Source organism: Trichoplusia ni, chromosome 1 (assembly GCF_003590095.1).
Source record: "Trichoplusia ni isolate ovarian cell line Hi5 chromosome 1, tn1, whole genome shotgun sequence".
Classification (NCBI taxonomy): Eukaryota; Metazoa; Arthropoda; class Insecta; order Lepidoptera; family Noctuidae; genus Trichoplusia; species Trichoplusia ni.
Window position 1 is genome coordinate 19,153,479 of NC_039478.1, and position 26,722 is coordinate 19,180,200.

Below are 26,722 nucleotides of genomic sequence, written 5' to 3' on the forward strand. Positions count from 1 at the left end.
GGTCCACACACGACCACACTGGAGTACCAAGAACTTCAAGAAGACCACTCCATGAGAATTCAATAAAACTAACGGCATCCATTATCTAAATGAATAATTTAGTCGGCATGAAGATTTGCGCGCTTACTCATAACCAGGCTATAACTTGGAGGATCTAAGTAGTCGTGTGTTACTTAAGGTCACCGGTTCAAGCGCCGATAAAACGAAGAATCCGTTAAATAAGGAAATTTGTTGTGATAATAGTAAATTTCGAAGGAACTCGCTGTTTAATGCTGAAATATTTGTGTTGGGCACGTTCATCAAGTGTGTTATGGAGTTATGGAAGTATATGAATGTGATTGTTTGTTTTTGGAGTTGTAGTCCAGATACAAATCGTTTACAAATAACAATAAAAATCTTCACATAGAAACGAACAGTTGACCACTTCTTATTAATCACCACGCACTAATTTAAGTATATCAACCGTTACCAATTTCCAGAAATAATACAATTCAGAACGGTAAGATTACTCCGGTAAGATTAAATCCTATTTAATATATCACCAAGAACCCGGTAGCAAATTTAATCGTATTTAAAAAGCAACACCAACAATCATTTAAAATATAAATCTTAATAATCTCATCCAAATAATTTTAGACGGTTTTCTCACGAATTACTTCGAGACAAAACAAAAAACCAAACAGGTTTCTTTCACCCTTTAGAGGATTATAATAAACAAAAGCGAATCGTCACCACGCCATTATTTGTTTTGATCCTGATTAAATGTATCGTTAACAAGAACTGTGGTCACATTAATGCTAAGCTGTTTTTTTTCTGTTCACGTTTAAATCAAATATTTGGGTCAGGTAGAGAACGCGTGCTGTGTTGCCTGAGTTATAAAGGAAGGTTTAATGCAGACCGTCCATCCGGGTTAAGTCAGCGGGGAATTAAAGACAATAACTGTAAAGGGATCTTGAATATTCTCAACTTATATTCAAAGATGAAATTGTCCTGTCCACAATAATTCCAAGTTTTCATTCGCAGTACTGTTTTATAGTCAACTGCTTTTATGACTTGATTTTATCCGCTTAGAATTTGCATAATGTAATTTCATCGTCATTTTTCAGATGCTTTCCTTGATCTGCTTATGTGAAATTAGTAAAATAACTTTGGATATTACTTGCTAATATATTAATAGTAATGACTGGGGATTAAGATAAATCATTTAATCTTCAAATTAGATGCTGAAATATATGTTTTTTACAGAGCAATTTATAGTATGCTTACGCATCATTTTTAGGTATGTCCAATTGTTAACTATAATAACACTAGTAAAATGGACATACTTTTCTGAACACAGAATTCTAACAGCACCCAAATTAACCACTACCACCTAAGAGCTTTTTCTGTAGAAGAAAAAGCGCAACAACCTCCCAGCTCCTCACAATCTTTCCGTTTGCAATATGTAAATAACCAATCACAATATTATTACAAGAACGTAGGTATAAGACAGTCCTATTAAAAATATACTGATCACGACTGAGATCAGTGAGATCAGTCAGACAAGTGATTAACAAACTTTTGTGATGTCATCAGCGGCTGACGAATCCGTCTATTGATCGATATAGCTCATCTCATCAACATCAATTCAGCCTATCGAGGTCCACAGCTGGACATAGACCTCCTCCAAAATACGCCACAACACCCGGTCCTCCGCTTTGCGCGACGAATCTAGTCTGAGCCATCCATTTAGCCATAGATAAATTTATTACATTATTTTGTATAGATACTGTATCTAAATTCTATAACCGATAAACGAAATGATTGAAAAGACACGTAAAATTACATAAAAAACACAAGTCTTGTATGAAATGTATTCTAGTTAAATATATCAAACTCTATGTTGCGGTGTCTTCATTAATCAATGGTTAGTTCATAAATCGCGGCTCCCTAAAGCAGCGTATCGGATTAACAGCCACTAACTGTCGTACGTATCTACACGGAAATGTGTTAATACTTACTGGGAATGCATCTTTAGGGGTCCGTATCACTCTTTTATGAGTGTTTTTAAGAATTTAAATTTGGTAGAGGTTTACTAAAACTAGTTTAAAAATGTTAGGTGTCTTACGAATGGTTTGTAAATAAATTAAATTCGAGTTATGTTTGTGACACAATGAGAGTACTGACTAAAATCATTATTATAATGAAAAAAGACGTTTTATGAAGTGAAGTGAAGTTTTGAAAACTTCATATAGAAATGTTTTCTTTTAGTCGTGAAAAGTGACAGACGCGCGAGCTGACTGCGTTCAGCGGCAAATGTTGAAAAGTAGCAAAAAGAAATTCTCGGCTCATTTCTTTTCGAATACCCATAATGTATAAAACTGATGGACGTATTAATGTTGTCTGATGTAAGTTAGAAACTTTACGGAGTTAGGTTATAGTAAAAAGGTTTTATATCGATTTGCTATCCGCATGCTTGTGTTTATTGCTCAGTAATGCAACCTTTTACACAGCTTTTGTCAAGTTTTATGGCATTAACTTACAGTTTTCTATAAATTCTAGTTTCTCTAGAGATGAGAACGTTTTGTATGAGAAATATTATTATAGAACTTGAGAAAGCATTTTTTTTTATTTAATAAAAAAATGCGGCAATTAAATTAAATTCACGATATACATTATTAAAATTAAATTCATAGAGTTAAATAAAAACTAAAACTTGAATGTAAAAATTTAAAAAGTCGCCTTCATAATTTCGTCTATTTTAATTGAAATAATATAGACGAGATTTAATAAAGCATATGAATTTAATTTTAATAATGAATACAGTAAATTATATTAATGGACTGTTTAAGATGTATTGTATAATGAATACAGCTCCTTACAATTTTTTTTGCTTTACAACCTGACGTCTTTATTCAAAAACGTTTCTTAGACTTCCGTCACACGTGATTTACGATATTATTTTTCCTAATTTAACAGATACGGAATTAAGTCTGCTATATACAACTTAATGTTAATAAAACACTAACATTTTACATAAAATCGACATATTTTTTAATATATTTGTCACTCTGTGTGTGAAATTTGTGATACATTTTATCGGAGTTTTTTTTTGTATGAATATTATTAGATACCCATTAAGATTTCTAGTTCTTTTTATTAGGCTATATAAAACTACATGCGAGTTTTATGAGTTTAATGAATAATTATAGTAGGTACTTACACGGGTACCGTAGTAAAAGTACTGAATCAATGTATTATTATTTTTCATTTTTTCCTAGTACAGTAACATAATTGTTATTGCTTCATATTCAGTTTTAGTGAGTATATTAAGAAGGTTCCCAAAAATCAAATAATTTAAAATATTCATGAGATAAATATTCACCATATGCACACAATTTGCATATACATTCTCAAAAAACAAATTAGAATGATTTGAAATATAATTTAGTTTTTATACTTTGAGATTAAAGAATTTAATTATATTTTATTTTCAATTTTACAGAGTTAAATATTTACAGTACAATCATTTGCTATATACAAAAAAATAGTATAGTATAGTTTTTATACTTTAATATCCACTGAACCACATAAAAGTGAAACAAATACAGTTACCGTTACTTGCGTACAGACATTATCGTCTATAACGACGTATTAGGTACGATGCCATAATAAATATACGTGCTACACCGACACCAATAAATTTATTGTAAAATTGAGACGTATAAAGATCTAATCTCGGCTCGGAGATTTATGTATCGAATAGATTTATTAAAAAAAATGTCGTATTTGTGGGGAAGCCGGGTGAGTTAGTGGTGCGGGCGACGTCCAAACTGGACTAGCTGGGACGTCTTTTTATTTATTTTGTATGTACTTTTTAATGTTTCGTGTATGTTTTTTTAGGTTGTTGCTTTCGTGGAACATATAGGGTGTAAGGATGCAAGTTAAAGTTGGAATATGGAATTACAATTAAAAAACTCTCGAGAAATTCCTCAAATTCCAATCAAACAAACCGTATCTACGGCTCATTCGGATCCGAAAACGACATTAAAGTGCTTCTTGCACGTCGTCTTTCAAAACGCTCTCGTCAACTGTCACCAGGTCCTAACGATCCCTAGACGAGAACGCATCACCGGAATGTAAACCTCAAATACCACAACACAAAACAATACATCTCAGAGTTCTACTTACCCCGTATGGTAAACGGTATGAGTAAGGCAGTGTATCAGAAATCCCCGCGAGTTCGCGGATGCACTCACAATACTGGCGAGATGCCCGCGTTGCCTCCTTAATACATAAAACATTATCAACAAGGAAATTAAATTATGTAGAAAATAATAATATGTCAATGGTATGTTAAATATTGCATTGATAAAGTGAGGTTAGTGGAGGCGCCTAACTAGATTCATTTTTATATTACTTGTCTTGCGTCCTCATACTGAATATTCAAATCATTGATTTAATTTCTGCGGTTTTAGATTCACACCAAAGCTAGTTTTGAGTTGTATGTAATTTGTGAATGTATTTAAAACTTGGTTTGGAATTTCAGGTCGAAATTTAGATTCTTTGTTTTGTGACTGCACGGATAGCCGAGTGGTTGAGGTCCCCACGAAAACACCACTGTGCGAAACGTGCCGCGAGTTGGGTTCCGTTTAGGCATTATGTGATCTTTGAATGCTGAATCTAAGTCTATGTGTTTTGTTCATGTGATTTGAATGTTTGTGAAACCCTAAGCGACATAAATGTTTAACTCCTTATGGCGGGAGTCTAATTTTTTTAAAAGATTCGCCACCCGATTAACCCGATTATTACGATTGTATAGCTTATACAATCGTAATAATCGGGTTTCTTTCATATTTAAAAAGGCCTATATGTAAGATATTTCTGGTCCGATATGATATACTTACTACCATCCATTAAATTCGTATATAACTATGAAGTCAGAAAAGAGAGCTACTTACTATAGTAAATTCAAATTGAAAAGAAAGGGACAGCGCTATTACTTTTCGTTTTTTAAAAGCAAGTGCTTGGAGGGGTATTCGGTGATCGGTGCATCGAGTAGTAAGGAGGTTTTAAACTGAGAGTAACGTTCGCAGAACAAATAACTCTGGCTGTATATATTTATTAAAAAACGGTTTAAGTAAAAACATATGTATTGACGGCTTTTCTTTGTCATTCAACCGATTTGTTCTTGAACACTCGGTGCCACGATTCCGATTCACGGTTACGAGTGCGAAATGTTGTGTTAATAATGTCTAACATGTTTTTAAGCTTTTTAAAATACTTGTAAAATAATTATCACTTCTAAATGGGTCCCACTTATCTTCCCGGCCTATGTAACGCTAACGATAGCAAATTCTAAAGCAAAAAAAAATATTAAACACATAACAAACAGTTTTGGATGCAAACCGATATAAAAAGATGTAACTGATTATCTTTAATACATCTGAACTTGTCGCTGCCGACGCTACTTTAAACCCAAGAGCGGCACAAATTAAAGTTTAATTTTCAATTAATTAACCTCTAGGTTAAATACCCTTTTTATATCCCTGTCCTAATGATCGTCATGGTAACGAACACTACTAGCGGATTAACGAAAATCAAAGAAACCGAATTTTGTAATTATTTGGCTGAAAACTTTCGCTTAAATCATTTAAAGGTCTGTTAAAAGATATTTTTCGTAACAACTGCTCTCGAACTAAGGAGATATATGTTTGTGTCAAAAGCAACAAACAGTGAGGCACGTTTACAAGGCATCCTGACTCAGAACAACCTTTCGTGGATCACTCAAATACTTGTCCTACGTGGAAATCTAACCCGAGACTCTCCCGCCCCGTGGTTTTGGCATGGTGACCACTCGAAATTTTGAGGTATTTATGGACCATAGTCACCGTTACCCGATGTAAATGTATTTGAGGTTAAGCGATAGATGTTGCTTGCATAATGAATTTGTCGACTATCGGAGACTTGCGCTGTTTTATGCACCGAGAGTTAAAAAATATTTTTCGTTAATTCACGGTATAAAATGCTCATAATTTTGCAGGGATTCTAATATTTTTTTAGAGTAATATACTTTCTTAACGTAATATATGTTTTTTTTATAAATATTTTTACGAACTTTTATTAACTATTTTAATTAACCGTCTCACCTTCACATCAAAATCAAAATCAAAATCAAAAATCCAAAAATCCATTCCGATCTTATTAAAATCCAGCTATCGATCGTACAACGAACCCGTTTCCGAACTTCAAAAAAACCTTGTCAAAAAAGCCGTGACGTCAGAGAGGCCCAAACTAACGGACCCATTAACACCGGACTACCCTTGTAATAAAAAGCGTTAACCGTTTGTAAAATAACTGTCCGTAACAGAGAGACTAATAAAACAATTATAAAATTGTCTTTCTTAGTGTTGTGCAAAATTTCTTTTCTGCGAACCGTTTGTCGGCATTTCGCAATGTTTTACTTATATTATTACATCTTTTATTACCGTGTATTTTAGGGTTGCAATTTAAAAATGGATCATCATAGTGTACTTTTTTGCAACGGAACAGTATAAGTCAAGGCCCTATTACTTGTAACAGTTATTGTTAATAACGTTTTGCAAACGATACTGTACTTCTTTCATTTAATTAACCTTTGCTTGAGATCAAGCTAAAAATACTTATTGCTTTGTCATGTTTCTAATGTAAGTAGTTTCTATTTATGAGGTCTATGCAAATTGATGTCTAGATATGCGAAACCGTATTCTGCATAAGTGTGATCGTAAAAATATATATATGTATAATATAGGCTCAAAATATGCTAATTTTTCTAAGTATGCGTGCGGTTAATGACAAATTATATGTTAATGAAAATGGCTAATTAATTACATAATTATACCGATATTTATCAAATTGTCGCGAGTCGCGATTCCGGGATGTTATCAGCTAACAGCATTACACAACATAAATATATTAGCTAGTATAAATTACGTACGTGCATTATGGTAATACTAACATATCGATACTATGATAAATACTAGGTAGAGATCACCTGTTATTTCTAACGTTGATCCTACGTATTCATGTATGCAGAATATTACGATTATTTTCTATGTGCAGGTAACATCAACATATCGAGGATGGCGTCGGGAGGTTACTTAGTGTTAAAAAGGTCACTGATATAAAATATAAATTAGGTTTAAGTAGATATGCTTGTCCAGTTTGCTTTTTGATCGTAAATAGGAGGTCAGAGCGTTGTCAGAGTGGTACAGTTCATTTGATACGTAATACTACGGTGCTCCATCAAGAGTTAATACCTACTAATAAGCGTAATATGCGTAATATGCTTCTTAGGTCAAAATATCAACTAAGAGCTGCAAAAATGCTAACAAAGTTAATTGTGTAAAAAATGTATATGCAAATACTAGACACATTCTAAGAGGGTACGCAGAGCAGGAATTAAATTGGAACGTCTCGAAAATAATAACCTACAACGGTAACTAAAGGTGTTCTTATTTTAGTAAGTAATCGGTTAGTAAAAACAACTGTCTTTCACGCAAACATATGCCAAAAGAAAATGTTATCTCAAATCACACAGTCATGTACGGTCATGAAATATCTTCCGCAGCCCAAAACTACTAACAGCTTCCCTATTATCGAATATTTGCGAAAGAATCACCAAAAAAGTACCAGCAGCGTAAAAACGGGAATGAGAAACGAAAAGTAGATTTTTATCCAAAAAAAACGTCATAATTGCTTCCCCAGTGTTTTAAAGTGAAAAGAAAAGATTTCGCAACAATAAAGCGTTTTGTTTAAAAAACATTATTTACAAAAGAAAGTTTTATTAGGGTGCACGTTAATGGATTGAAGATGAGATTTGGTTCATATTTTAAAACGTTTTGTACCGTTTTGTTTCACTCGTGTTAAATATTTTGTTGGAAATAATTCTTGCGTATTTTTAAGTGATTATGCGTTTTCATTGAAAGTAGCTAGTGATAAATTTTGTTAAATTTAGTTAAATTAATGCCTAATTAATATGTGACAATTTTATCAATTAACACGGCAAACATTTTTTGTCACTTATTAAAATAAATTATTTTCAAGATAACTATTATTTAAATTACAAAAATAAACGTATTTTTCTAAACTTTTCGAAAGCTGCAAAAACACAAGCCTAAGAAATATCAAATAAAAAAATCCGCATACGTTATAAAGGCGACGCATTAACTGTGGAGTTAGGATAATCGCGGCGCGATCTATAACGTCGCGTATCGTTTTATTAATCGGCGCGGGCGCAGTGGCAAAGTTCACGCGATCCCACCAGACCGGTAACGCACCGCCGTTAGAGAGAGAGACAACAACATGTCAAATAAGGAAGGTCAGAGGGAGATGGAATGAGAGATAGATGTTGCGTTAGAAGTTGGCCACGCCCCCTCAGCGCTCGAAGCTCCGAATCCACCTCCGAGAGCATTCGTGCGCGCGCGCCGCAGCAGACACACGCCACCCGTGTTTCATATCATAAATCCTCGGAAATGAAATCGGCCGCGCGATTTCAATCCCATCATATCAAATGCCAGTGTTTTACTCAATTTTAGAACTCATTAAAGACACCAAGAACTGTTAAAATGATGTGCCAATAGACAATAAATATAACAGTGCGGTTGCATAGACGTTTTCAGTTTGCGCTTTCAGTTATACGTTACATGTAAATTGAACGGCGACATTCCGTTTGTTTGTTTTCATCGAAAGTGACTGGACTGTGACATTTGAAATCGATAGTATTCGTAATTGAAGTACCGCGTATGCGGGTCGCTTTAGTGAAATTTTATTGACTTAAAAAATTGAGAGCGAATTTTGTGAAGTGACAGTGGGATTTTTCGGAAAACTTCGGGCTCTAATTGTGCTCACACCAAAGATATTAAGGTAAGCTGTGTTCACTTAAATTATGTCTGCGTTTGTCCAAAAACGATACCAATACTTTTACACCACTATTTTCCATTCAATTTATCTCTATTTAAAATCCGCAGCTCCACATAAAATCTATTTATTTAAGAAAAAAGGAAAATGAAACAATAATTCAAGACTAATTCTTAATTAACTCATGCAATTTATGTGAGCGGTACTTTCCTCCTACTTTCCGCGGAACACAATTGTTCCCTACAAAAGACATCAACGGGTGTCCCAAACACTCCAAAAATAAAAATAAATGAAATTCAATTTATTGTTATTGCATCTAGTTTTATTACAAATATTTGAAATAGTAATCGTGAATTTTAGTGCATACACACACTTTAGACTATAAAATTATAGATAAACATTACATGTAGGTGCAAATAGCCTTTTAGTAGACAGTATGTCATAAATGACATAATATCAAGGCTTTGTGAATTTATATATAAATATTGTATTCAAATATTTGCAATTTCTGATATTCTTAAAGATATTTCTTACAATTAAATATAATACCTACTGAGCAAACAAAATTAAATAAACTGTATTAGATACAGACAAAAATAATAAATAACCACTGAATCTAATGAAAAGAGGCGTAAAGTATAAAATGATATACCTACATGGCGGAACCACCACGCCCACCGGACCAGTGACCATGTTATATATTATTAATAATTTCACCTTTAATTTCTTCAATATCACTATTTAAATCGAACATGTTTAATTTCCAATCAAATAAATACTCGGATTAATATTAAAACTACTTTTAACTCGCGAATGTTCATAAAATCCGGAATCGATGCGTTTATGTCTTTTGAACGGCGAAGAAAGGCACGCGTTTCAGAATGAAATTTACGTTTTCTACCACGTAATGTTTTATTTAAAAGCAACTAATTAAGGTTTATTAAACGTAACCTGATTTGTCTAAATGGCGCTAAGTGTTGCGCGTCTGGCTTTTTAGATGCATCTCTAGAAAAGGCTTTATAGCCATAATCTCGAGTTAAAACCAAGGCTGTATGTACTAAAGACGATCCGATTAACGTAGTGGTTTAGTAAACAAGAAACTGTGGGTTCGATTCCTGTTTAGACAACATTTTATACTAATGAGTGTACGTGTTTTTAAACTTAAATGTGGAGTATTTTGTTAAGGTGCTAATAACATTATTATGAAACTACATGTAGTGTGTTAACTTTAAACTAAAACAAGATTTAAAATTTAGTTACAGTTAGCTTTATAAATTAGTTTTTCTTATCTTGCTTACATATTTTTACCTCTGTCTCTATAATGCATACTTTATCTTTGTAAATGAGGAATATCAATAATTAATAAAAAGATAATTCAATTTTAATTTTCAATATGATATGAGAGCGTTTACTATAGTATCTTACGAAGTGATTGTTTAGTGTGTGATTTCTATTAATTAGAACAGCACAGCGACCGTGCTCATCATGTCTCCATGTATCATCTAAAGTTGTTAATTGGGAGTACCTTCTTTGAAAATTATTTTTTGTGAATGTAATATTTTTATTTGAGAAATTTATATTATAAGCCATAACTTTTACTAAGTTCATGTGTAACAAAAAAACAAATACTTAACTTTACCCGAATCCTTTGCAACTTTCCTAATCGAATCGTAGGTACTACGCCCGCCATCTGTTGGTGGCTATAGTAAACTCAAGTTATGCTAGAAGCTAAGGTACTACCGTAACTACCCTTTTTTATAACTTTAAATAAGTTCATATCAAATGGTATATTATTGTATAGTGTTATAAAAGTTAATGTCTATCAAATTAAATTAGTACTTCATGTACATTATCCGCATGGTACCGCGTCAACATGACTTAAGTCTACAAACTCAGTTTGCGTTTATCTTGCATAGAGGAGAGTATAGTAAAAAATAGTTTTTGTAAGTATTAAAACTAACTTTTCTTCCGGTAATCAGAGACAAATTCAATTTAATAGTTGAAATACATAAAAAATATGTCTTGATAAATTTCTGAAACATTTGTTTTGTATGGTAACACGTATTTAATCTTATCTATTTAAAAGCACTCGTTAAATAAATGTACATAATAAGCTTCATAAATTACAGTATTTAATTAAATCTTTTTATCTCTTTTTTATATCTTTATATCCAAAAGATAAATCCCTCAAGATCTCCAAAACAAAAGCCTATCAAAGCCCAATCAATTGTAAAACAAATCAAACGATTGACAGCAAACAATGCTGTGAACGAGTATCACCAAAACGGCACCCTATCACACCGACCTCGTTCAAAAATCGAAATTCTATTGAACAATTGACCATTATGCTTATAATAAAGTGTTATTAAAAAAATAACGAGTAATGAGTAAAACAATAGGGCGTGGGAACAGGTCCCACGCCGCTATAAGAACATAACTACACACGTAACAGGTTATACAATGGACAATGACAATTGTTTTGATAGTCTATGTGTTGAATCGATTTACAGTTTAATTTGGGTCATTAGTTTCGATGATGTTAAGTTTGGTGTTTTATTTCTATGTAACCTCAGCGTCGGGCACCAGCCGCTGGCGCGTCGCTCCGCCATGGAGGTATACATTTTACATTATTTTTAGTTTTATTTGACATTCATCATTATTTACATCACATTATTTTAATTCGAACTTTTTAACTTTGATAAAAAATATATAGATTCTAAAAATAAAATACTGTCTAAATTCATAAATATATTAATACTGGTAACAACACATTAAAATGGCACTAACTTATATTTTTTCACAAACTTTATTAAATTTATGATCGACTGGACGACATCCATATTCCATATCTACATTTCACTTAGCCCCATCTTATACAAAGGCGTTCTGTTAATAAACTATTCCCTACATACTAAAAACGTTAAAAAATACTAAATACAACTACTTAAAAAATAAATACCCTTTTAAATATTCAGTTCATTGATCTAAAGAGGTCGGTAGTGCGCGGATCGGGAGCGCCGCCGTCGGTAGCGTGCCGACAATTCAAGCTATCAACAATTGTATGCAATACAATTATGAAACAAATCGGCCCATTATCACTCAAACATGCATCTTAAATATTGCATAATTTGCAAGTTTCCCTTCAAAGGATACCCGTTTTTTAATCACTTCAAATACTTCTTATTATTGTAATCGTTAAACGCTATTAACATACGTGATTAGAAATTGATCATTTACGTCGTGTGATCTATAATCGTCAAATTCTTTGAATATTGTCCGGCGAACAAAATCGTATCTTTATAAATAGCTGCTCAACAATAAGTACTAAATAAATCACGAACGTTCGAAGTCCGAAAACGTTACAAATCACATTCTGTAAGACAATTCTGACTCACAAATTATTTACCGTAAACCCGCTAACTTACGAAAACGCAAGTAAATAGAAACGAGAATATGAATCAACAGAATATTGCACGACTCATCGACTCAAAGATATTTACAAGTTTTCCGCAACACTTCGAAAAGAAAAGATCATCCATCATCAATCATTTAAGTCAATCAGTCGTTAAGTATCTGAAAATCAGTGCAAAGCTTAACATTTCGAAAACGTCTCGCGCTAACGACTCGAACTCTTTTCAAATACTAATTACTCAGTCGAATTATTGGTTGGCCAACTACCATTGGTTGCCAGAAGTCGCCGGTTGTCGCAACCTCCGATGTCGCCGGACTCAGTCTGTTTGGAAATTTGAGAGCATTTAAAAACGTATTAACGTCGGAGAAATTGAAGTGGATTTTTGAGATTACTCTTTGTAACTAGAGTAGCTAAGTGCTTGAGTTAATGCGAAAATCATGAGGGTCAGCAATATCACACGTAAACATAAACTTTAACTTGGTAGAGCTTAAGGCTAATACGTCTAGACAACTCATCTTTAATAGCAAAATCAAAAAAGGTTAATTAAAGGAATGACGTTACTTCAGTTACGCCGGCTTCAGCAATGATCAGACACCTAACAACAAGTTTCGTTGCACTTCAAACATTTGCGGCTGGATCTAAAGTTCCGCAGTGCCTGCCTCTGGCGGCCCCCTCGCGCCGCGCCGTGAACATAAGTAAACAGCGAGTGCCGCCACTTGTCCAGGCACTTATTTCACCACAGACGCCGTAGCTGACAAAAAACTGTATAATTAACTGATCTGCTTTCATTCAAGTGCACCGCTTTGCTCATATAAGGCACGTTAATTAAACTGTTCTAGTATTACGAAAAAAATGTCTTTTTACTCCTCTTCGGTTTACGTTTGATCTAAAAATCATTAGCAAGTTATATTAAGTCTTTTGTGCAAGAAAATACAGTTGGTATTTGTTTTGCGAACAATTATTTTAGTTTTTGTGATAATACCTATAGGGAAATGTTTAAATAAAATTTATGACTTTATTTAGTGAAGGCTACCGCCAATTATAAACTATATTCATATTTGGCTATAATTATTAAATTAAAAAATGTCATTTGTTGTCGGTGGGGTGTTGACATTTTTTCTGGATAAGCGTGGATGTTTTTACGTCAATAGTGGTAACTTTGTAAAAGTTTGCGATAGAGGACCCTTTAACGTTTCTTCACCTCACTGAATTACTTATAAGGAGTCTTAAGTCTTCCGACTTTGCTTGTCTTTACAAACTAATTAAAAGAATTAGTGAAGAAAAAGTTAAACAAAACCTTAAGAGTTTTTTCTACATTAAATAACTTGAGCCGATGACATTTAAGACAAGGTAATGAAGAACAGAAGAGTTTAATCTTCCCGACAATCAAAATTTTGTTGTATCACTTATTGCAAATATCACATCTAGTCATGTTATCAGCGTACATTCAAGGTAACAGTCGGGCTGCTATAAGTCTTGGCCTCAGCAGTCCAGTTCCCACGCGGCAGTAATGCCACCTAATGGCAACAGGCATCATAATCGCGGATCTTGAGGACCGTTCACACTTGCCGCCGGATTTAAATAAAACGGGATAACGTTACCGGACTTGAAATGGCTATGATGAGATTTCTCCCTAACTTTTGTTATGATTATGATCTTAATTTACGTGAAGAATGTTGGACAGTTGGACAAAAGCCATAATGTGATTTTCTGGAAACATGAATAGCTTGTGATAAGAAAAAAAAGCGCGCAAAGGAATTCACTCGTGACGTTGAAAAAATATATTTCTTTCCTTCCTACACATCATACGGCTTATATTTTTTATAGCAACATACAATTCATTTCCCGTTAAGCTGTACAATCGAAAACATCACTTTAAATTAGCTATAAATTAATCTAAAACTAATTGCCGTCATTTAAATTTCATTCATTCATTTATCATATTCTGAAAATACAAGCATATGAACGTACGGAAAACATTTAAACACCATTTTACACGGGGTTTGATAACATTTCAATCACTCTCTCAATAATTCTACCGGATCCCCGTTTCCGATCCGTCCGTCGCGTGTACAATCAACTTTACACAACAAAGACTGATACATCGCGTGTGTGATTTACTTTCCGTTTCATATGGAATAGTGCAGCAATTTCATATTATTTTTATGCAATTCTAAGAATGATCGTTCTAACATTACTGTTAGGAACGTATCAAAATAAAATATTTCTTTTAAGAGCAAGAGTTATGAGCTAGATTCTGTTTGTAAGTAGTTTAGTTCTTTAGTTATTTTTGATAGCCACTTAAGTTACTTCTGGTATCTAAAAAATGATAGCATGTTGATTTTTTTCGCAGTAATTTATTTTCAGTCTTAGCAATTAGCCTAAAGTATTAAAAAACCTACCTTAGCAGACGACGCCTATAATTTATTATTATACTTAAATGAGCATTTGTCGCCATCACCTGTCTATGATATATCTTCAGGTCCAAATATAGACATCGATAGGCCATTAACGATCAAAAACCATTTGAATGAGAAACCATCAACGCATGGATAATTATGATAAAAGTCAATTATGATATTCCTCTTAATAATTAGAAAGAGTATGGACGTAATCTTTTGCCATTTAGACAATATGTAATTTAGTTCTTTGGATTATATTTTATTGAGGCTTTTAAACGTTTAAAAAGCCAAGATAATAAAATGCTGAAACAAAATCATCAAAACTCCTTTTTTCTGTTAATGATAAATGTATTAGGAATATAACAGTAACTTTATGACGGATGCTCTATAAATCTATTTGACCATTATCAAAAGACATTCGGAACAGTTCCTCCTATTTCACCAAAACGGAGCAAAACTTTATATCGACGTGTGGCCAGCGCCAATAAATCGCGCGTACCGTTAGCAGCCGCGACACACAAGAACAGACAGACAGACATAGGTACAACTTCATTCGGGCAAAATCGTGAGCGCTCGGAACCACTCGTCCTCGATGTAACATCGCGCGCCGTTTTCGGTACAATCTAGGGATGTTCTCCCTCCGCGGATATATTAAAAATATCCGAAAAATATGTACAAAAAAGATGATTATGAAAATTAAGTAATTAGCACGTTAAAGTATCATAATTTTAACGCTCATATAGAAATGATGATATAGAATTAGCCTTTGAATGTCAGCTTCAATTAGCAAATGAACGGACGTATGTTGCCACACTTGGTAAGTGGGTTGAATATGGTCATATTATAGCTAATAAATGAGTAGGCTTAATTCTTGCTTCACGCCAATCAAATAGTCAATGTGACTGGCACATTGATGTATATTATTAAAAAATAAATGGAACTTTAAATGACACCAAAAACGACAGTAGCTAACAACTTTCGGATACCACAGAGTACATCCCTATTGAGTTTTGTATTGATTGTCGTATTGGCTACAGATGGCGCCCTTGTTTATGAACAGGAAGGTATATTTTATTGGTATTTCGTGATGTATCCGCAATATTCGGATTTGTGTCGATTGTAGCTGACTCTAGGGGAATGTCAAAGAATCACGATCGATTTTCTTTAATACTTTACTTAGTCGCTCTTGATCCGCTGATGTCTATACTTACGGAGTAAATGGAGGAATTACTTAAAGCGATGCTTAAACTGACGGAGTATTTGCTCTACGGGTGGTCATATAATATCGTAAACGTTTTGATGGCCGGCGACAGAATTGCAATACGCAGACGTTTTCTCGTAATGAGGACTTTAGAGTTATTGAAGCAAACGTCATAAAAATAGGATTTTTTTTATTGAGTCCTTTAGATTTCCGTTACATATCCTATAAAGTTATTGTCAATACGAAACAGTAAGATAATTAATTAAATTTCTGTAAAGCAATAAACCATTTAATTATCAAACTATTCTTCTGTCAATTCAATCACATTGTAACGGCTTGTCTTCTAAATGAGATTTAGTTAACAATTAATTGAAAAAATAAGAAACATTAAAAACAAACGGACCTGCCGCTCAGATACCTATTAATATCAGAAACAGTAGTACAACATTCAAAGAAATAAAGTAATTATGACGAACATTAAAATCTGAGTATCAATCGCCACTGTATTCAATTTGGTATTAATTTCACTCATCATGCGTTGTGCCTTAGGGGCACCGCACACAGACGCGCGCTCCCGCCTCCGACCAACGTCACTTAACATGGCTACTTGTTTGACGTAATGAAGCAGTTTGAATAAATTCAGAAAGATATTGTAAAAAGTAATTGTATTTAACAGAGTTATTAAAATAACACTCATAATAAAGCTTAATAATTGCATTCAATTTGCTTGAGGTTATTGATTCTTGTGTATTCAGCTTTAAATTGTTTGATTTATTCTCTGTTTAATGTTAGAAGGATTTCCTATCTTCTGTAATCTCTGCATTCTAGAATCTTTTACTCTTTCAAATATGAAACAAGTATATTTTTACTTGCTTCAGTTGTTTCTACGTCTTGTTACACCTCGTGTTTGACTTTTTCAATGTGCGTTGTGCCTAAAAGGAACATCATTAGTAGCACTCGCCCTCAAGTAGCCTGCAGTGGAAATTTATAAATCATTAATTTACAATACGCTGGTCAGTTAACGATTATTAATTTTAATTAACTGTGAACGAAACTTGGCGGAGTTTGACTTAAGTTGGAGGAGTGAGGCGAGGTGACAAGCGATAGCGGTTTTATGCTGAAAACTCTCTAAATATAAAAGTCACGTAGGAAAAAAAATCTTTCCAAGTATCTAATTTTCTTAACTTTTAAAATTACATTCAAGTTCCCTTTAAACATCTCAACGCCCTTTACTAATAGTCCCGATCTGCTCTAATCAGCCTCTTCAATCGGCATCACGTTTCGCTATAACTGTCTTCACAAAGCGCATTTCTTTCAATAACCATTTGTTTTCTATAAGTTCCATATTGCACCACGCGCCGACGCCCGACGGACCCAAATACCGTTCGCATGACCTCTTACGTCAGAGCTCTCTCTAATTACACTGTGGCAAAAATTCTGACATTACCTATCTTCACTCCTCATATGTTCCACCAAATTTATTTTATCATCTTCATAACTCTTATTTCTTGCGTTCTAAAGATCTTTTTTGTGTGATGCAAGAGTATCATTAAGTTTGTCTTAAATGTTGATATTTAATTTGTCAATGTTATCGATGACAGCCTCATTATTTCTATTCCTTCTATTTGTCGAAAGTGTTTTAAGAATTGGAGTGGTGAAAGACGGTCTCGATTTTTTATGGTTATTAATTACTGGGTTATAATTGTTGTGTTCGTTTCGATATATCACGAACTGAAATTTAATAATTGGCTAATATGAGAATATGAGTTCTGTATAATTAATGTTAGAGGTCTTGGACGTGGAATGAGGAAATGTACATTCTTAAATAACTTAGACAAATGAGTGTGCCGCAAGAGCTGGACGATTTTGTATGTTAAATAGTTATGTTTGCCTGGGGTTTAGTACGACATACGGCATTTGAAGGCTGCTCAAAGATACATGGTAAATTACGTTTTAATCATAAATAAGTCGCGTTCAAATATTTTGTCCAATGTGTTTAGATTGTTCTAGACATCTAAATAGTCTATAACTGAGCTCCATTTTGAAGTCGGTCTTTTAATTTTGTTTAACTACCTTAAAGCCTATTTCCGTCGAAGTCACTGACCATGTTATATGGCAGTACTATCATTCTTCCAAGCAATAGCCGCTTTGTTTCTATAGGACATAAACCTGGAACCTTTCCCCCTCACTCGTGCGTGCATGCTATGGGCGCCATAATGTCTGCCATCTGAAACAGGCTATTTATATTATACGACCTATTCGTCATCATGGACAAATCACTATAATTTAAACTGAGCGTACTTATATGCAAAGATTTAGTTTTATCTGAAATGTCATAAACCTAAATATATTAAATAATTTATATGGGAAAGTTAGTTGTCATGCGCTCCCTACATTTTCTAGAGACTGATGTTTTAAACGTATTCACTTGACAAGTAAGTGAATATAATTTATGTTGAAGCTCATTTCGATCCACACCTAGTTGAATACAATCCTCGCTCAGGCCACCTTCACGAAAGATTTACGCTAATAAGGCGAGTCGACCGCACGTCGCGGGTCGTCTCGCCACCGGGTCGTGCCCACCAAACGTCATCCTCGTAATAAGTAGCCATAACTCGGTGACTACTGCGCGTACACTATAGAATTTCAATTTTACTGCCACAGAGTGTCATCCTGTATATGATTGATATTCACAAATAATAGCCAACCACATTGTACTGTCAATCTTGTATCTATACTCCTAGAGAAATGATGATTTTTATTGAATTATTGCGTATTAGATGTGATTGGGAAACTTGGAGTAATTACTTGAGCGAAAGGCTTTGTCGTCTCAACAGTATCTTTGACACTTTATAATGACACTACCAGAAGCATGCGTGATTGTTAATGTCGCTTCTGTTATTGACTCACGGGTAGCTCGATTTCTAGTCTTTCGTCAAGTGGATGACATCTAATACTCTATATTGATTATTCGACAAAGGCGTGTAATAATTATAAATCGCTTCGTATGAAAGCTCACGATATAAAAGCGTATTTCCTTGGACCTGAACTTGTATACTCGCGTCTGCGTATTACCGCACTTCAGTTCAGCCTCTCATTCACAACATTGAACTAATTAAATCGGAACAATGGCTGACGTCAGGTGCGCACGCGCCGCCGCGGCGTAAACTGGCGCAGTTAATTACGCGACGGTAGCAAGATCAAGGCTGAGCGGTATGACGGCGCAAGGGATGCGCTGGAGCGGGAGGCGACACGTGCCTTAATGATGCGACTATACTGACCTTACAATCCTTACATACAATGTTATGCACTTCTTATCATTAATAGTACTACTAGTAAAAAAGATACAAATTGTATTACTTGTCGTCCAATAAGGTACAATGCCATAACCTCAATATATATCATTACAGGTTTTTAAGAGCCTCGTCGGTACGCAAGGCTCTCGTTATCATGATTGTTGTTAATAACATCATCAGCGACCGCACATTAGTGACCACGTAACACATGTTTTTATGTTTGTCGGCACTTTTTAATTATATGTGTCATTTGCGATTAATGTGTAACGGTCAGACGATTCAATTACAATTTAATGACGATTGGCTCCAGACGCACGATATGTGTGATTGTTATTTTACCACGTAGCCATACTGGCTCTGATTAGACTAACACAGTTTTAATTGTGTTCGTAATGTATAAGTTGTTGTCAAACCTGAAAAGATGCCATTATCAGTAACAATTATATATAACAGTCTGTTTTACACAAACGTTGATTCCTTTTCCTTTTAATTATTCCAAACGAAATTTTCTGTTAAACTAGACATGTTCTGTTTCTGAATTATTCTTCCCACTGCTGGAAAAAAATTCGTACTCCCACAAACCCACGGATTCATACTTTAAAACTCATGCAATTTGCCCTTTTATATAAGAAGTCCTAAATCGCCACCTCTCATAACACATGCGCCGGCGCACACCACGGGCCGCCCCCGTGAGAACTGGAGCGACGTTACTTTTTCACTTTTACCCGCGAACTTGCGCAGACGCCTGTCTGTCCAGCTGTGACTTACTCTTATTTAATTTTATGCTCTGATACAATAATTGTTATTGCATTGATGGATTCAATAATCTGGTTCATACATGTAACTAGGTTCAACTATTATTTAAGGTCACTGATAGGCCAAAACGCTATTCAAAAGACCTCGTAAAAATACCAAATTATTAAAATTATTTCCAAACGTAAACTTCATAACAGACAGTAGCCTAAGCCAGTCTTCATAGCAATTGAGCGGTAAACTTTTAAATAACACGTTACTACAAATCTATGTATATAGGTATGAACATTAACCACACAGTCATACAAGCAACAAAGTATCAGAACATTCATCTCGGCATCACGTAACAGATTCGCGTGATCTAATTACTTCAGAACGTAATCCCATAATAGCCGACGTCTTCACCTCGCAAGTTGCGAAATTAAATAATATCACTCGTGTCGGGTCGCGGGTTCGGCTCCGTTACACAATGCGTTACGATTTTATGGACATTCAAATGACTACTATTGTTTCCATGTTTTACGATGCGCTAGGAATTCGTATATTAAATATGATAATTGCTGGCTTTTACAACCTGACAGTGAGATGAGATAAAACCATTTGTATAATAGGATGGGTAATGCATGTGCTGGCGTCGGCTTGCGGCACCGCTGGCCGTGACGTATTAACCGTCTGATTAGTCAATGCACCTCGAGTTATTACACGATTCAACAAAAGTTTGTATTAAGCTCCGAACATGAATAGAGTGTTTACTGCAATACCTTAGGTCAATACTGTAAAGCAAACAGAGAACAACACACTTAGAGATGTTTCCAGGATGGTTTATATTATTACTTTTGACAGAAAGACTCTAAACAATATTATTGAAAGGTCACAGATCGATATTGCTGCAGTCACATCGAAATCTTCTAACAAAATCGTGAAAGAATGGAAACAGCTTAACAAAAACAACGTCAGTATTAAAGTTGAACTTTAGAGTACATAAATAACTAAGACATGTGGTGTAAGGAATTACAATTATTATGTTCGGAGCGACGATGTTATTGCCACGTTCGAACCGATTTACTTTGAACCCTGGTCGTTGCGAAATGTGGAACGTATGAAGATACGCTGCAAGTCAATTGAGAGACCTATGAAGGATAATATCATACGATAAAGTTCAATATTTTGGTGTCATTTACTGAGAAGTTCACACAAGAATTATTATATGAGTGTCAGTGCTAGGTGTGAAAAAGCATTATATTGCAATTCCACAAAAAATGTTTTGAAAAGTTAACCAACTATTGACTGTAGGACCAAAAGACCAATAGTCCGGTTTGATTGGTCCTAAACACGGCACCGGAGAAATCGTGATCAAAACAACCATCCAAAATATGTTCATTACTAAACAAAGATTAAAATACTAATGCATAAATCAAACAAGGCTGTTTCGAAACTATCATTTAACCTCGAAACATCCCATATCACACCTTCGTTAACGAACGGACAAACTTAATCACGGATTTAACTATTGGTAATGTAAACATCACTGTTTTACACTTATCTCCAATCGTATCCTGAGACAGAAAAGAAACAATCAAAAACCGCTTTTATATCGTACACATTAAGGTCCTAAGAACACGCACAAGAAACTTGGTAATAGATAACTGCAGGAATTAAGTAAGAAAATATTTCGACATTTCATCGGGTTCGAAAAAAACAAAGTTCCATTTTACGTTCGATCTAAGCTACTCGAAGCTTTAACGTCATAGTTATAAAGGTTATTACGCAATGGCATTCGGTTAATAGATGTGTAAATAATCGTGTAAACACCGCATTGATTCATTGGTGTTCAGTTGTGAACGGTAATGAGGTCTAATGAGCAGAGCGAGACGCGTGATTGGTTGTTATGTTAGAGGTTAGGATTTCGGAGATTTCAAGCAAACACGGACAAAAAACGATGAGCTTAATATTAGGGTAAAGCATAAATACGTATTGGTAATGAATAAGCAACACAAACCAACGATAGAGATATTTGGAATTTCTATTTGTGAGCATTTAATATCTCAAACAAAATATTGACTGTACTAGTGTCGATTCTAGACACCGTTGCATATTCAAATGACACACCCAATACACGCAAAAATCTGTCGGAAAAAAGTGTTCGTGTAGTACCTAGCTACTTCAAATGTAAATAGGTAACAGTCTGTACCAGATTTTTCTTCAAGTGACTTATTTAATACTAAAGCCCCTTCCTTGTTAATAATCTTGTTAAATGCAATTTTTTTACGTTTTGTTCTTACTTAATTTATTTGTGTTCTTATATCTTAAAATACCCGCATCATTATAATCTCATAAGCTTCTGTAAGTTTCAGACACTTTTATAGTATTACCAATCGTTAAGCCTTTGAAAAAAGAGATTATTAAGACAGTTTCCCCATCCTAATCCCGGACTAACAGCGTAACATGTTAAGTGGCCACTAAATGCGCATGCGCACATAATTGGTACACATCAGCGTGTTTGTATTAACAACTGTACTAACATTGTTTGTTAAACTCATGTAGAACTGGCTTTACTTATTAAGACATTTTGGATTTCACTTTTTTAGAGGCCTATCTGGAACTGCTTTTTTTCTCTTGGTGTGATTTCAATTCATTTTAAAAAGCACTTGAGAGTTAAAAATGTGTACCCATATTACGATTATTAAAGCAACTACATCATCTAACAGAAAGCAAACGAAACAGATCACCGATACGAAAGGCGCATTAAAAACACTGGATACCGATAGCAAAAACATTTATCTTCAAGCAATAACTTTATCCCTTCGTAACTAATAGCGTGATGATATCGTATCAGGGCGATCGCGTGTACCGACAACATAAAAGTGAATAAAATATCACGCCATGAAATTTAATTTGTGACCAATAATTGTCCATTCCGTGATCAGTGTATGTTTTCTTGATTGCCGCGTGATTTTGAGCTGAATCGATTTATCGATGTTTGAATTCGTAATCGGTTACAAAATCGATCGTATATTTATAAATGTCATGGATTTTACGCTTTGTTGTATGAATAATTGAACTATAAAATGGTTTGATGATAGCTCCATTTTATTTAGCCTCGTAATATTTGTTTTGTTTATTGATTTGAGATTTATTATTTATAACGTTATGCTTGTGAAAAGCGGAGCGCTAAAGTAAGAATCACATTTTTTTTTCGTTAAATCGTTATTTTATGACGATAAGTATTAACGTGGTTATAGTAACAGCATCTTACGATAGTCATAAACTCCGCAAGGGTTAAAAGTTCAAATAATACAGGCGTGGCAAGAAATCTTAGCTTCGTTTTCCTAAGAATAAACTTGATAAATTATTATCCCATTATTTTCTTCACCTCTATAATAACAAACATAAATTAGAACGTTATTTCGTTTGACAATATTGCCGGGACGCGCCGGGCTTGCTAATAACCGCAGCAACAGTGCCAAGACCCCACGGTTTTACTACTAACCTGTACATCACAACTTACCAATAAAATATAATAGAAAATAGAAAATTCATTCATGTCTAAAGACCACACTGACTGTCATATCTTAGACCACATTAATTTATAGTGATATTTGATTCGTTAATCTTAATAAAAAAAAATCATAAATCAATATTTTACTTTCCAACAACCTAAACTATATGAGACACAAAAATATTAATATCAATAAAAAAAATCTTACACATTAAAACATGAATCCATAATTTCTTTTTTTTTACATCCTGTACAATAAAAACATCGGTAGTCATAACACACCTCGACAGTAACACCGTCGCTAGGCTACCGCGAGTTTGCTGTCCGTACTCGGCAATTACAGATCGTTCTACATAACGAAGCGCGTCAATCGCTTCATGAGATTCCCACGACTTATGCCGCGCACTCATATACACTCGTATGACGCTTTTCATATAAAAAGCTCCATAAAATCAAGATTAAGTTGTTAAGGACCAGGTTGACTGAAGGACTCGAATCGGTCTTTTATTTTTTTGAATTGCGTGACTATTTTTTATTAAGTATATGTTTTCATGTTTATACTGACCAAGTATTTAATATTCAATTAACTAATAAAGTCACATGCAAACAATTAGTGACAATTCAATTCGATAAGAGACATTGTAACAAACAAGGAAAAAAGCACGTCTTTCATTTCCTTTATAATAATATGGACAAGGTTTACCTTACTAGCTACGCCAAGTGAATATAACCCGGATCAATAACGAAACTATTACATACAAACATTACGTACAAAGTAATATTTAAATCCCATACTCTGTAAGCTAACAACATTGATATTACTAATCTCATTAGGTCATACACTAACCTTTAAACTTTAACTATAATTATATAAGAGTGTTTACATAAGCAGTACAGCGCACTATCATACACATTAATCTCATACAACCTTTGGTGTGTGAAATTTTGGATGGTATCACACTGATAAAGATAAAAATAATTGGATTAAACAATAACTTGGCGCTCGTTTATTTGGAGGCGGGGATCGCTCGTGTTCCTGTAATGGATTTAATATTGAGATATATTTTTAATTGTTATATAACGACGGATCCAACCAACTCAATTTTTATTTGTTGAACTTAGAATTTGAAACAATTGTATCTAAACACGCGAATGTTAGCCCAAATTCAAACGCGGAACAAACACTCAATTGACTTTCATGTGAGCAGTAGATGTGCTAACAAATGGTCTGGACATCTTGTAATATGGCCCGCTAAACGTTTGTAGGGTGCGCATCATGCCGGCCAAACGAAGACAGGCTCAAAATGTTTCTCGTAAACATATCAAAAAAAGAAATGTCGAAAAAAAAAAATATGTTTTAAACATTAAGTCGCACCTTCTGTTTAAATATTATATACATAAAAAAATAATATATTTTGATTCAAAGCGCTAATTTTAATGTTTCTAGCTTATGAACTGAAATATTGACACTTTTATGGATTGAGACGGTTGACAATAATTCATGTTGGGCCAGTATAACTGTGCCTGGCTATAAATCTTAAATATTCTGACATATTACATGAATAACAGATTTTATAACTGGATCGCGGTTTTAGAGCGCTCATTAATAAATTATGAATTCAAATTTTCTGCTATCCGAGAACAGATTCAATAAAAACAAAACCACAGCTTATCATAATATGTAATAAATATTTACAATAAAATAGTTTAAGATTTGTAATCAGTGCATTAATAAAAATATACAAAGTGCTTAATTACACCAATTTGTTGTTGATTTGCATAATTATCAGTGTATATTTAATAGCGAGCTGTTATTATAAAATGATACAGTTAAGTCCTTCGAATATTTTATTTGCCTTGAAAATACAGTACAAAAAATTATAATAAATACAATTATAATTAATTTATATTGTTATTCGTTCGGCCGATCGTTACAATAAATTGTATGAGATCATTTGAGATATTAATTGCTGGTATAAATATTAGTTATAATGATGACCGAACATGCATTTGGTTAAATCCTCTTTAGCTCTAAAGTTAAAATTATGATTTCGTAATGTTTTATGTTCTTTAAAAGTCAAATGACGTCATTTATTGTTATTGTTTGACATTTTGTGTTATGTATTTAATGACAGAATTTTGTAGTCATTATGACGAAAATAATTACTTATTTGTTTTACCTGTTAAGTACATAGTTGACATTGGTGGTTTTACAAATTAAAGGCACCTCTGCCTTTGATAAAAACCATGTCCAAAAAAACATGCTGCTACAAATAACAAAACAACAAAATAATATTAAACCAAAGCGAAACTACATATTCAAAAAGAAAAAAAAAAAGTTTTTTTTTATATCCGCTATTTTATTGAATCATGGTGTCTCTATACCCCGCTGTAACCCGCTGCGTGCGCGCGTCCGCCAACAAAACCCGCTAATTCGTCCTCTATCAATCGTTCCTCATGTGAACGTGCTAATTTGGAAACTCGACGACTTTCGCTACACTGTTTGTGCGATCATTATCGGCGATAGTACGACACATAATAGTAAGTGTATTGATACCTACCACTGTTTGTTTGTGTTGTTAGTGAAATGTGCTTGTAATGACTTGTAGAATAGGTTTGTGTTAAGTACCGATCTATTTCGAGTGAAATTCTAATTCAATGTAATTGTTGAAAAATATGTGAAATTGTTTATCACATATCATTTTTAAGTAACCTACAAATAGTCGACCAATTTAAAAAGGGTTAAAAAAACAAATCCTAGTTTCGTCATAGCACAAAATTCAACTTTGTTTCATAAATTTCATTAGACTTTTCATTAGATCCCATTCGTTTTCGTCCCATTTTTTTCTGTCCCACCACGGGCTCCGTCCAGTATAAACAGTGACCATCAACTAGACTAGCACTTCCAGTTTCTCGCCACCCATTACCAGCAGGACATGCCTCCGCACGTCTGGTCTATTAACGCAGTCATAACTTGGAAACATCTTTTGTACTATGATTTTTGTGCTAACCGTATTTGAATGCGCGAGCGCATTGTGAGTGTATATTAACACAGCACTTAAGCTGTTAGAGCCTGGTAATAGCGTAGTGTGGGTGTCCGGCGATCTTACTATTATTGTACATGTAGTTGTTTGTTTTTTACATCTATTAGCAAGATTTTTATTAAATTAATTAACATTGTCACATTAACTGAAACGGTATGTACTTCGCTACGATAAGGGAAATTGTAAAAATAATGTTTGCTTTTCTTGTTATACGGAAGGATTTAAAAGCAAAACAATC

General features: G+C 34.0%; 1 protein-coding gene across 5 annotated transcripts in view; it reads left to right on the top strand.

Moving 5' to 3' along the window:
* Positions 1–8,161: 8,161 nt before the first annotated feature.
* The window catches only part of LOC113497985 (knirps-related protein-like), a 60,420-nt gene continuing 41,859 nt past the window's right edge, over positions 8,162–26,722 (top strand). For 2 of the 5 annotated variants that reach the window (XM_026877860.1, XM_026877877.1), the window contains exons 1-2: positions 8,162–8,883; positions 11,451–11,490. In XM_026877860.1, coding sequence (XP_026733661.1) covers positions 11,485–11,490 — 6 coding nt within the window. In that variant the 5' untranslated portion in view covers positions 8,162–8,883; positions 11,451–11,484. Of the gene's footprint in view, positions 8,884–11,059; positions 11,491–26,722 lie in introns of those variants that run through there. The other 3 variants (XM_026877845.1, XM_026877853.1, XM_026877868.1) reach the window with 2 other exon arrangements.